The sequence below is a fragment of the Scyliorhinus torazame genome, chromosome 1 (assembly GCF_047496885.1).
Source record: "Scyliorhinus torazame isolate Kashiwa2021f chromosome 1, sScyTor2.1, whole genome shotgun sequence".
Classification (NCBI taxonomy): domain Eukaryota; kingdom Metazoa; phylum Chordata; class Chondrichthyes; order Carcharhiniformes; family Scyliorhinidae; genus Scyliorhinus; species Scyliorhinus torazame.
Window position 1 is genome coordinate 313,466,298 of NC_092707.1, and position 13,616 is coordinate 313,479,913.

The 13,616-nt window shown below is 44.5% G+C and overlaps 1 protein-coding gene across 13 annotated transcripts in view; it reads left to right on the forward strand.

The window, feature by feature from the left end:
• Positions 1 to 13,616, forward strand: part of LOC140424010 (girdin-like) — a 695,300-nt gene that overhangs the window by 245,397 nt on the left and 436,287 nt on the right. For all 13 annotated transcript variants that reach the window (XM_072507832.1, XM_072507831.1, XM_072507835.1 and 10 more), the window contains one exon: positions 4,656 to 4,822. In XM_072507832.1, coding sequence (XP_072363933.1) covers positions 4,656 to 4,822 — 167 coding nt within the window. The remainder of the gene's footprint in view (positions 1 to 4,655; positions 4,823 to 13,616) is intronic.

Here is a 13,616-nt window from a genome sequence, read left to right on the forward strand (position 1 = left end):
AATATGGATCTATACGACCCACATTCTGCCGGGTCCTTCCCTTTTTTACAGGAATAGTATGATTGCTGCCTGCGTCACTGTCTCTGGCAACTCCCCCTTCTCCAATGTTTCATTAAATGCGGCAACATGTGGTGCCATGTCCGTCGCAAATTCCTGATAAAATTCCGCCGGGCACCCATCCGGCCCCGGGGCCTTCCCCGATTTCATATCCCTGACACTATCCAGCATTTCTCTCAACTCCAGAGGCTCCTCCAATGTCTGCCTCTTTACTTCCTCCACCTGGGGAAATTCCAACTCGTCCAGAAACCGCCCCATGCCCCCTCCTCTCCCCCCGGGTCTGCCTCGTAAAGTCGCTGATGGTACTCCCTAAACAACTCGTTTATCCTCCCTGGCTCTGACACCACATCCCCAGTCCGTATCTTCAGTATTTGATCACCTTTTGACACTTTCCCTATGACAGATATTAAGCAAACTTGTCTAGCTTTCTGTCTCCCTTCCTCTGTGAATAAAAGGGTTACATGCACTATCTTACTAGCCACTTCCTTTAAGACCCTATGATGATGTCCATCATGGCCTGAGGACGTGACAGCTTACAGCTCCAACAATTGGCTCAGTGATTTCTGAGTTTTCTGGTGCTTTCCCGGTTAGGGCAGCATGGTAGTACAAATGGCTAGCACTGTGGCTTCACAGCACCAGGGTCCCAGGCTCTATTCCCCACTGGGTCACTGTCTGTGCGGAGTCTGCACGTTCTCCCTGTGTCTGCGTGGGTTTCCTCCGGTTTCCTCCCACAGTCCAAAGACATGCAGGTTAGGTGGATTGGCCATGATAAATTGCCCTTAGTGGCCAAAAAAGGTTAGGAGGGGTTATTGGGTTACGGGGATAGGGTGGAAGTGAGGGCTTAAGTCGGTCGGTGCAGACTCGATGGGCTGAATGGCCTCCTGCACTGTATGTTCTATGTTCCCCGAGTTTTTCCCTGCAGTTCCTGCTTGTATCCTCTATAATGAAGACCAATGCAAAAGACCTCGTCAATTCATCTTCCAACTCCCTTCCTTCTTTTCCATTCCTGATTCCCCAGACTCAGTTCTATCAGAGCAACACTCACTTTATAGTTTCTTTTCATATTAACAAAAAACATTATCTTTCTTGTTGTAACTAACTTTCTCTTTTACTTCAAATATTCCCTCCTTATTAACCTTTTAGTCATTCTTTGTAGTCTTTTAGATTCTGTCCAATTTTCTGATCTGCCACCCATCTTTGCAAAATGATACACTTTTTCTTTGAGTTTGATACTACCTTTAACCTTTTTAGTTATTCACAGATGTTAGGTCCTCGCCTCGGAATTTTTCTTTCTCATTGGAATGTTGCTATTCTGTATATTCCGAAATATCCCTTAACTTAATTTGCCAGTCCACTGCTTTCATGTCCTCATTATTGCCCTTATTTACATTTAAAATACTAGTCTTGGATCACACTTCTCTCCCTCAAACTGAATGTAAAATTGAACTAAATGATGATTGCTGCTACCTGGGAATGCCTTCACTGAGGTTTCAATTGATCCTATCCCATTGCACAATACCACGTCTGGTATAGCCTGCTCTCTGCTTGATGCTCTAACATGCTATTCGAAGAACCTATCCCGAAAAAGGCTACATCTAAACCCATCTGATTTGTCCAGTCTATTTGTAGATTAAAATTCCCAATGATTATCACACTACCTTTCTGACTCGCACCCATTATTTCTTAGAATCATAGAATTCCTACAGTTCAGAAGGAGGTAATTCAGCCCATTGAGTCTGTACAAACGCTCTGAAAGAGCACCCTATCCAGTCCCCTGCCCTGTCTCTGGAACCCCACCTAATTTGCATATTGTTGGACACTAAGACGCAATTTAACATAGCCAATCCACTTAACATACACATTTTTGGACTGTGGGAAGAAACCCAGAGGAAACCCAAGCAGACATGGGGGAAAAGTGCAAACTCCACAGTCACCCAAGACAGGGATTGAACTCAGATCTCTGGTGCTGTGAGGCAGCAGTGCTAACCACCACCATCATGCTGCCCCTTTATACCTTTCTTCCTTTATACCCTGCCCTACTGTATGGTTACTGTTGGGGGGCCTCTACACCACTCCTGCAAGTGACTGTGCACAAATGACTTCCCACAAGTGCCGAGATGATGCATTAATTGAATGTTTTTGGGCCAGTTTCTTAGAACTGTACCAACCAGAGAGCAGGCTATACTAGACCTGGTACTGTATGACAAGATAGGATTGATTAATTAAGATCTCCTAATGAGGGCATACCTAGGTAGCAATGATCATAATATGGTTGAATTTTAAATTGTTTGAGGGAGAGAAGAGTGAATCCAAGACTAATTCTTTTAAACTCAAATACTTTAAAACTCAAACATGGGGATTAACATTGGCATGAAAGCACATCTAACTAAGTGAAATGGTAAGTTAGGTGAAGGGATATGTCAATAGAGATGCAGTGGCAGATATTTAAAGGGATATTTCAGAATACATAGAATAGATACATTCCAACAAGAAAGAAAAATCCAAGATGAGGACCCAATGTCTATGCTTAACAAAAAATATTAACCATCGTATCAATCTTAAAATCTTAAAAGAAAAGGCGCAAGAATTAGTAGCAGGTCATGAGTTTGGATAGGATATTAAAAACACCCAGAATAACCAAAAGATTGATTAAGGAAGGAAAAATTAGAGTACGTGAGAAGGCTAACTTGAAATATAAAGTCTGACAGTAAGAGTTTCTATCAATATTTAAAAAATAAGAGTTAACAAAGTGAGCGATGATCCCATGGAAAGTGAGTGGTGTGCCACAGTACCAGTGCCGGGACTTCCACTTTTTACAATTTATATAAATGACTTGGATGAAGGGACCAAGGACATAGTTGTTAAATTTGCCAATGACATGAAGATAAGTAGAAAATTGAGTTTTGGAGGGGGCATGAGGATACAAAGGTACATGGTTTGGCTTAGTGAACGAGCAAAGTTCTGGCTGATGAAGTATAATATGGGAAAATGTGAAGTGTCCAATTTGACACGAAGAGTTTTTAAAAAAGCATGTTATCTAAATTGCGAGAGATTGCAGAGGGATTTAGTTGTCCTCGTGCATGAATTTCAGAGGTTAGAAGATAGGTACAGCAAGCAATTAGAAAAACAAAAAATGTTATTGTTTATTTTGAAAGGAATTGAATACAAAAGTAGGGAGGTCAAGCTTCAGGTTTCAGGGTATTGGTGAGACTACATCTAGAGGACTGTTATGATTTTCATTTAAGAAAGGATGTACATGTGTTGGAAGCAGAGTTTAGAGAAGGTTTACGCAGTCAGGTTGCCTTATGAGGAATGATTGGACGGGTTAGGCTTGTATCAGCTGGAGTTTAGAATAGCAAGAGGCAAAATGATTGAAACACAAGATCCTGAGTCTTGACAGGATGGATGTGGAAAGGATGTTTTTCCTGCTAGGTGTCACTGAATGTGATGACACGCAAAAAGGTGCAGAGGAGATTCACCAGGATGTTGCCTGTGCTGGAGTGTTTCAGCAATGAAGAGAGGCTGGAGAGACTGGGGTTGTTTTCCTTGGAATAGAGAAGGCTGAGGGGGGACCTGATTGAGGTTGTACAAAATTATGAGGGACATAGACAGGGTAGTTAGGAAGAAACCATTCCCCTTAATTGATGGGTCAATACCAGGGAACATAGATTTAAGGTAAGGGGCTGGAGGTTTAGAGTGGAGTTGAGGGAAAAACATTTTCACAACAGGGTGGTGGGAATCTGGAACTCACTGCCTGAAAGGATGGTGGAGGTGGGAACACTCAACATTTAAGAAGCATTTGGGTGAGCACCCAGAAACACCAAGCACAAAAGAATACGGGCCAAGTGCTAGAAAATGAAGTTCAAATAGAGAGGTGCTTGATGGCTGGTGCAGACATGATGGGTTGAAGGGTCTTTTTCTGTGCTGTAAAACTCTATGTTTTAAAATAAGGGGTCACTTTTTCAGAATTCCTTTCTGGGGATCGTGAGTCATTGGAATTTTTGCTTCCACTCCCTTTTTGTGGAAGAGAAATATCTCTAAATATCTTAAGACAGATGTAGATAGATTCTTGAGAAGCCAAGGATAAAGCTTTATTGGGGGTAGGTGGGAATGTGGAGTTGAGGTTACAATCCGATAAGTCAGGATCTTATTGAATGGCGGAGCAGGCTCGAGGGACCGAGGGGTCGACTCCTCCTAATTTTGATGTTCGCAATTAGATTTAAGGAAAAATAACTGCAAAAATGTCGCTACTTCACTTTATTAGCTTAAAGCTAAAATCTTAATGAATTTGTGTTCAAAAGAACAAACTAGCAATTACTTTTGGTATCTACAGCAATGTTACTGGCACTAATTATGTAACTGATGCATAGAAGGACACCTGTCTTTGTGAGAAAATGTAATGCCTGCAGACATAATTTGTGAAAGAATAATTTAAATTGTTTGCTAACGTGCTCATCTATCATTAATATATTTTTCAACTGTAAATGCCTTGTAAACACTAGCTGTACTGATTACCTAACTATCAGTGTCTTATCTATTTTCTAATTTTAATTCCAGTATCTAGCCAAATAAAATTATCTGTATTATAATTATTGCAGATAATTTTACATCTCACACAAGAACATTACTGCAACCAATCCCCTGTTCATGGAACAACGCAGTCACCTACTGGCTCTCCAGGCATGCAGCGTACTGAGAGCCGACAACATTTGTCGGTTGAACTGGCAGACACTAAAGCAAAACTCAGACGAATCAGACAAGAATTGTAAGTACACGGATTGGAAATAGGCTGAGGGTAAGGAGACTAGAGGTTAGTTTATTTCAAGTTTACACAAACCACCAGAAATGTAATTTTGCTTTAGGTGGTTAGGGGACAAAGAGAAATTTACCAAATAACAGATGCAAAAGTGACATGCAGCAGTGTAAAATTTTTCTAGTTATTCAATAGATGAGCCACATGGCTTCTCTTTTCTGATGTAACACAGAACTGAATTTGCAGTAGATCTGGAAAATGAGAATCATAGTTTTAAGGTTGCCTCAATAAATAAAGTAAGATTTTGCAACTCAAAACCAAAGCACGTATTTAATTTGAGCCCAAGAATACAGAGACAAGAAATCATGGGCTGGATTCTCCGGGTTGCTTTTTAAAGAGTACCCAATTCATTTTTTCCAATTAAGGGGCAATTTAGCGTGGCCAATTACTCTGCACACCTTTGGGTTGTGGGTGCGAAACCCACGCAAACGCGGGGAGAATGTGCAAACTCTACACTGACAGTGACACAGAGCTGGAATCGAACCTGGAACCTCGGTGCCGTGTGGCTGTAATGCTTGCCACTGTGCTGCCCCGGGATTCTCCGTTTTTGGGACTACGTCCCCATGCCGTCATGAAAACTGTGGTCTTTTACGCCAGGAAATCTGGTGTCAAACGGCCACAGATTCACAGCCTTGCAGGGGGCTAGCAGGCAGCTGTTGTGGCGAACGCAGCTCCAGCTGCCGATAGGGTCCCACACACTTCTGGGTCAGAGGCCACGCAAGCGCATGGCAGCGCCCTCCAGCGGCTGCGGTATGCTCCATGGCGGACTCAGCCCGTGGACCTGGACCGCCGACACAGTGCCCCGCATCGGCAGCTCACCTGCCCCGGACCGCCCGCACACAGCCCCCAGTCCTGAGTGAGACCCCCCTGCCCTCCGAACGGCCCTCCCCTGACTGTGCTGGCCCCGGACTGAGTCCACAGCCGCCACGCGAGGTTTCCGAACGGCAGGACCTTGTTAGATCCATGCTGTCGGGAATTCGGCCAGTCGGGGACGTAGAATAGTGGGGCGGGAGTATGCCGCTTTCCGGGGGTGGGGGGAATAGCGGAATTGGCGACGGTCCCGATTTCGTGCGGGAAAACAACGGATTCCAATGCGCCACAGCAAAAAAACGCACCAACCTCCTCACACGGGTCACAACTGACAGACTGCCCTTCGTCGTCCTGTACTTCCCTGGAGCGGAGAAATTACAACATCATCTTCGCAGCCTTTAATACGTCATTGATGAAGACTAACATCTAGCCAAGGCCATCCCCACACCCCCACTACTTGTCTTCAAACAAACGGCAACCTCAAACAGACCATTGTTTGCAACAAACTATCCAGCCTTCAGGAGAACAGTGACCACAACACCACATCACCCTGCCATGGCAACCTCTGCAAAACGTGACAGATTATTGACATGGGTATCACCATTAAACGTGAGAACACCACCCACCAGGTACGCAGTACGTACTCGTGTGACTTGGGCAATGTTGTCTCCATCTCCCTCATGCTACAGGAAAGAATGTCTCGAGGCATGGTACATTGGCGAGACCATGCAGACGCTGCGATAATGGATGAACGGACATCGTGCGACAATTGCCAGGCAGGAATGTTCCCTTTTAGTTGGGGAACACTTCAGCAGTCGAGGGCATTCAGCGCCTGACCTTCGGGTAAGCATTCTCCAAAGTGGCCTTCAGGACACGTGACAACGCAGAATCACCAAGCAAAAACTGATAGCCAAGTTCCGCATGCATAAGGATGGCCTCAACCCGGACCTTAAATTCATGTTGTATTACATTCACCCCCCACCATCTGGCCTGGGCGTGCAAAGTCCTATCAACTGTCCTGGCTTGAGACAATTCATACCTCTTTAACCTGTGATTATCCCTTTCTCCAATTGCCCCATCTGGACCTGTAAAGATTTAATTACCTGCAAAAAATCAACTTGCATCATTGACTTTGTCAATATGTGTTCGGAACCCACCTCTTCATTCACCTGAGGAAGGAGCTGCGCTCCGAAAGCTAGTGAATTGAAACAAACCTGTTGGACTTTAACCTGGTGTTGTAAGACTTCTTATTATGCCCTTCCCAGTCCAAAGCTGTCATCTCCACATTAAGCCTATGTGTGACACTAATAAAGATTATAATCGCATGTTAAAGTACAGATGGCAATGTATGATTTGTCATTAACTGGTTTGAAAATTGTATTTGTTTCTGAAATGGCTGTTTATGTTAATTTCATTGTTTTGAGTCAGTTTCACTAGCTTGTAAACTAAAAAGTTCTGAAGCCACAGGAATGAGTTTAAGGAACTTGACCTCAACTCCAGTTCTGAACTAGCATTTATTTGTACGACAGTGACTTTGTTTGCGTTCTCATTTCTTTCAATTTTATTGACTCTGGGGGGAAGTTGGAAATTGGTATTTGCAAAACGTACATGTTGTGGGACTTTGCAAGTGCCCAGAATATCCACAGGTGTAAGCCAGTCTTCGGGTTGACTTGCTCGACCAGAAAATTACTATGTTTGAGAAACCGTTGGAGACACTTTGTCATACTGTAGGAAAAGAGGCTCCCAGAAAACACATTGTGGAAGGTTGTCACTTTGCAATTGGAGGGAATAGTGAGACCAAAGAAGGAAATCAGGAGAAAGAGAGACTTGACTATAGAAGGTTGCGGTCCTCTGAAGTTGTCTAAGAGGAATACAGATTTGGATTCCCATGATGCAGACTATTTCAGAAACTCAAATGAAATCATGTCAACGATCACAACACAAGAAGAGGAAATGCATTTAAAAGCTTTTAGAAAAAGCAAATTGTAGTGTCATATATTCATCTAGTTTGATGGTTTATATTAATATTTTAGAGGCAACTTTTAGGTTGGCGATTAAAAATAGAACATCTGGTTGAGAAACGAATAGACAACTCTGAAGTAATGCAACTCAAACAGTCATAGTATTGTTGCACTACAAAGGGTAATCCATGTTTATTTAATTAGGTTAGGATTGAAATTGAGAAACCTTGAACAATTGATACTCTCAACTTTTGGTAGGGACAGGAGGGCTACACTTAACTAATTTCAAAATTTTCCTCCTGATCTAGTCTTGGTCAATTCCAGCCCCACTTGACCCAGAGACAACACAAGTGAAATTAGATGTTAATCTAAAATACCTGAGGACCTTGCCTGAGCCCAATGAACTGCCATCGCTAAATTTGTAAATTTAACACAAGTAACCTTTTATTATTTAACAATAATATAATTGAAGATTAAAATGTACCTGGCTACCGAATAGACCTTTCCCAACACCACCACCACCCCCCAAACACACCACACAAATCTTTCTTCTAAACTTAAGCGGATTTTCTGTGACAAGGCTGTCTACTTTGTAGATTCAGAATCATTCCAACTATATAGCAAAGATGTGCCAAGCGCTCATTGGTTTTAGAACAATAAAGCAGTTCTTTACATCGGAAGAGAGAAAGTTCTTTCTTAGTTCAAAGTCTAATCACTTCTGAAGCATCCCTCAGGAACCAAACACTGACTGTTCTTAGCCGCAACACAGACCCTAGCCAACCCACAGGTTGGCAGCTAGCCAATTGAACCGACTTCTTCCAAAGCTGGTCTTTAAGATTCCCTTGGTGCCGACAAGTCTGTATTCTCCTCTGCGAAAAAAAACCACATTCCTGACTCGCAGGCTGCCTCAACTGAAGTTCACCGCTTAAAGGTCCAAAATTAACAAAATAAAACACAAGAAATTAGCACAAAGGGAAACCAAAAGGAAGGACTCTAACAGGGTATACAGCCACCAGATGAAAATAAGCTAAAAGCAGTTTGTAAATAAGGGAGCTCCTTGGTAGGGCTTGCAAATCTGAAAGGGTTGTTAACTCCATTAGAGAGAAATTATTAATGCAGACCTTGGAGTTGGAAGGTATGGTTTTGCAACCAAAAATTAGGTAGATTTTTGTTTGGAACACCCGAGGTATGCTGTGTTGCTATGGAGATGGTGTTGTGACCTGCAACCTATTTTGTGGGGTCTATCTATGTGGTTTTCTGATGGAGATGAGCAGTTCAGCATGGGAACAGGCTAAGAAAGAAAGTGCTCAAAGCTGTAAGGCAGCTGTAGATCAGAAGCAAAAAGGCTTTCAAAAATCAGGTGTATTTCTGAGGTGGAGCCACAAAGCTAGGCTGCCCATGATTGTGAGATGCTTAAGGAGTATTGGAGGATTGCTGGAGGACTCCAAAATACCTTTTACTTGGATGATAATGGGACCACAGAGGAGAATAAAAGTGAATTTCAGAGCACTGTGGTACTTTGGTTTAGTCCCAGGAAATGATTTAGTTTTTGTTTTGTTTAACTTGAGTACAGTAAAATAATTTGTTTAAACAATAGAATCTTGTGCCTTTATCCTGCCAGTGGATAACAAGATTTCAAATTTCTCTTTTAAACAATCCAGTTTTCATGGGAATCTAAACAGTAATTACAGGTGGTAACATTTTTGGTGGGGTACATATTTTTTAGGCTACAACAAAGCCAGCGGTTGGGCAAGACTTTTGGAAGAAGGACTTCCGGTGGTAACCATGAAATGAGTGGTCGCACATTAGGTGGCTCCTACCCGAGATTAGGTTCTTTGGTCCTTTTTGTTTTGCGGGGTGGTACTCAGGTGGAAAATGTAGGAACAGCGAAAACTAGTGATTATCCTTCAGTAGGCAATATGTAAGGACTAACAAACGAGAAGTACAATGAACAAAGGTCAGTAATCCGACCAGGAGGACTCTAGAGGTGCTATAGAGGAAAAGATGATGGAGGGATCTGTGGTGTTGCTGCCACACAGTGGTCAATGGAAACACTGGTGGAGGTTTTGATGGCTGAATTCCAGCAGCACAAGAAGGCGGCTTCAGAAGACTTGGTTAAGGTAGCTCAGCCAATCCAGACTCCCCTAGAATGTGTGGAGCAGAGGCTGGAGGCGCAGAATGCGTCACTCCAGAAGATGGAAGAGTCAGTGGCTGACCATGAGGATCGTTTGACCTTGTTGGAGGCAGAAATGCTGTTGATGACGGAGGGCCAGAAGAGGTTGAGGGAGGAGGTGGACGACCTGGAGAATTGCTCGAGGAGGCAGAATCTCAGGACCGTGGGGCTGCCTGAAGGAATCGAGGGAACGCAGGCCACGAAGTATGTGGCTATGATATTTGAGAGGTTGGTGGAAGAGGGGATTGGTGGGTGAGAGGGTCTTTGACTGACCTCCTGAAGTGGATTGTGCACACAAGTCGCTGAGGAAGAAACCGAGAGCGGGAGAGCTGCTGAGGGTGATAATTGTGTGGCTGCATCGCTACCTGGATAAGGAATAGATCCTACATTGGGCAAAGGAGACGAGAGAGTGCACCTGGGAGGGGCATGCGGTTCGCATTTATCAGCACTTGGAAGCGGAGCCGAAGGAATTGTTGGGGTTTATGGAGTAGATGGGAGGGGTGGACCCCTGGTGTTTTGGGAGGCTGAGGGTAAAGGAATTCTCGTTCTTTTTGCATGTTCACCGGGTGTATTCCCAGATTGAGTTTTTTTTGTACTGGACAAGACATTACTGGTGGGGTGGTTGGGATGAAATATTCGGCAATCGTGGTCAGACCACGCACCGCATCTGGCGGGCCTGCGTGTGGAAAGAGGGAGCAGCCACAGTGGAGGCTCGATGTGGGGCTGTTGGGTGATATGGGGATTTGTGAAAGGATAGGGGTGGCTATACAAAACTATGTGGAGCTAAATAGGATGGGTGAGGTTTCTGCCTCTGTGTTGTGGGAAGCGTTGAAAGTGATTATCAGAGGGGGATTTTATCTCGATCCGGACGCATAAAGAAAAGGGGGAGCAGCTACAAAGGCACAGACTAGTGGAGGCCGTTTTGGAGGTGGATCAGAGAAACTCGGCGGCCCCCGAGGAGGCTCTGTTGAAGGAAAGGAAAAAGATCCAGAGGGAGGTTGAGATCGTCTATGGGGAAGGCGGTGGGCATCTGCATCGGGTCAGGGGGCAATGTATGAACATGGGGCTGGTGGGAGATGAAGGCATGAGGTGGTATTTGGATGGACTGGAGTTCCTGGTGGTCGAAGACGGTAATGTGCGGGGTTTGGGCGTCTCGATCCAACTCGCGGGGGCGGGGGGGGGGTAGGGTAATGGAGTGCGTGGGTTCAATCCAGTCCGGGAAGCTCGGACAGATGTCCGTCAGAGTTTTATAAACAGTATGGCACGGAATTAGGACCCCTGCTAGTGGAGATGTATAATGGTCGGTCGGTCAGCTTCAGCCTGCACCCGCACTATCTCTGGTTTCAATTTTGCTCATTTTGAAAAAGGATAAGGGCCCAGAGGAATGCGGATCGTACTGCCTGATATCGCTGCTAAATGTGGGTGCAAAGTTGTTGCCGAAGGTGCTGGCAACACATATATAGAGGACTCTTTGCGGGGGGTGATGGGCGAGGCCCAGATGGGGTTCGTGAAAGGGCGGCAGTTGTCGGTGAACATGAGAAGGTTGTTGAATGTAACCATGATGCCCCTGTGTGGCCAGGAATCGGACGTGCTAGTGTCCATGGATGCGGAGAAAACTTTTGATTGGGTTGATAGGACACCAATGACGGTGTCAAGGTTGAATTAGTTCTTTCCAGGAGTAGAGGATAGGTGCAGGTTTTGCGCAAGGGGTCCGACAAATCATACCCACATGTTTTGGGCATGCCCAAAATTGGAGGAGTTCTAGGAGGCCTTTGTGGGAACTATGCCAATGGTTTTTCGTGGTGTGGGGGGGTTGAAGATGGCTCTGAGCACGTGGGTGGCAATATTTAAGAGTTTCGGAAGATCCAGGAGTGCAGGTGGGGATAGAGCCTGACATTTTGCCTTTGCCTCCCTGCTAGCCCGGAGGCGGATATCGTTAGGGTGGCGGGACCCAGAGCCACCAAAAGCTACTGTGTGGGTGAATGACTTGGCGGAGTTTCTGCACCTGGTGAAGATAAAGTTCTCTATTAGAGGCGCAGATCAGGGTTTTTTCTTGAATTGGAGGTTGTTCTTTGCCTTTTTAAAGAGTGGTAAAACATCAGTGGCGGTGAGGGGGTCACGTTTATTACTATATGTAGAAAACGGTGCTGAGGGAGTGGGCTGGGACAGAGGGGTTTGGTTATCTGAAGTGTGGTTTGTGAAGAATGTTTACTGGTGACGTTTTTTTCCCCTTTTTGTTCTGTGGAGAATTGAAAATGCCTTAAATAAAAATATTTAAAGAAAAGATTTTTGGAAGAGGAAGGTGAAAGCATAATTCACATTATAGCTAATGACTTGGGGAGAAAAGATGGAAGTTTTGAAAGAAAAACTTGAAGCTAACTTTAAAAAGCAGGACCTCTGACTGCTGCCATCATACTATTTCACACAAGGCCAGTTAGAGAGAAGCAGATTAAACTGCCAAAGTATTCTGGGTGCTGGATTTCTTTTTAAAAATTGTATTTATTGCGGATTTACGTTTTTACAAACAACGTAACAAAATCACTGGAATGGTATAACTAAAAAACATGAAGGCTCAATATACATGAATGCAGAGGGGAATGGGAGAATAGCAGTACAATTGGGTGAATATAATCATTAGACATAACTTGTTACCTCTAAAAGCCCCACCAGAGAAGAAGGGAGAACAGGATAAAGCCTGAAAAACATGGTACAATGGTGCACACCTCCCTGTGCAGCGATTGCTTACAATTGCGGGAGTTCATGTTAAGTTTTTCACACCATGTCCAGGCGCACACCAATATGCAACTCCCTCAACTCCAGCAGCACCAGAGGCACCAATGACACACTGCCACCTCCTTCCCTCGGATACCGGGCCCACCTGTACCCCTGCAAGAGGATTCTTTATACCCACCCAAAAAAAAAATTTGCAAGACACCCAGTTCTAAAAGGATGCTACATATACGCAACATAACCCCAATTGTTGATTGTTGATTTGATTTATTGTCATATGTACCGAAGTGCAGTGAAAAGTATTTTTCTGCGGCCAAGGGAACGTACACAGTACATACATAGTAGACAAAAAAAGAATAATTAACAGAATACATTGACAAATGGCACATCGACAAACAGTGATTGGTTACAGTGCGGAACAAGGTGCCAAACAAAGCAAGTACATGAGCAAGAGCGGAATGGGACATCGGCAATAGTGTTCTTGCAGGGAACAGATCAATCCGAGTCAGAGTCGTTGAGGAGTATTGTAGCTGTGGAGAAGAAGCTGTTCCTATGTCTGGATGTGTGGGTCTTCAACCTTCTGTCTGATGGAAGGGTCTGGAAGAAGACAAAGCCTGGGTGGGAGGGGTCTCTGATAATGCTGTCTGCCTTCCTGAGGCAACGGGAGGTGTAGACCAAATCAATGTGTGGGTGGCAAGCGAGCAGTTGCCATGCCAAGCTGTGATGCAACCGGGTAGGATGCTCTCTATGGCACATCTGTAGAAATTTGAGAGTCGATGCAGACATGCCGAATATCTTTATCTTCTGTAGGAAGTAGAGACGTTGTTGGGCTGTTTTGACTGTTGCATCAACGTGAGTGGACCAGGACAGATTGTTGGTGATGGTGACCTCCAGGAACATAAAGCTATCGACCATCTCCACTTCGGAGCCATTGATGTAGACGGGGAGGGGGAGGGGGCGTGCTATGCTTCTTGAAGTCGACGATCAGTTCCTTGGTGTTTCCGACATTTGGCGAGAGGTTGTTTTCGGTACACCGTGTAACCAAATGATTTATCTCTCTTCTGTAGTCTGA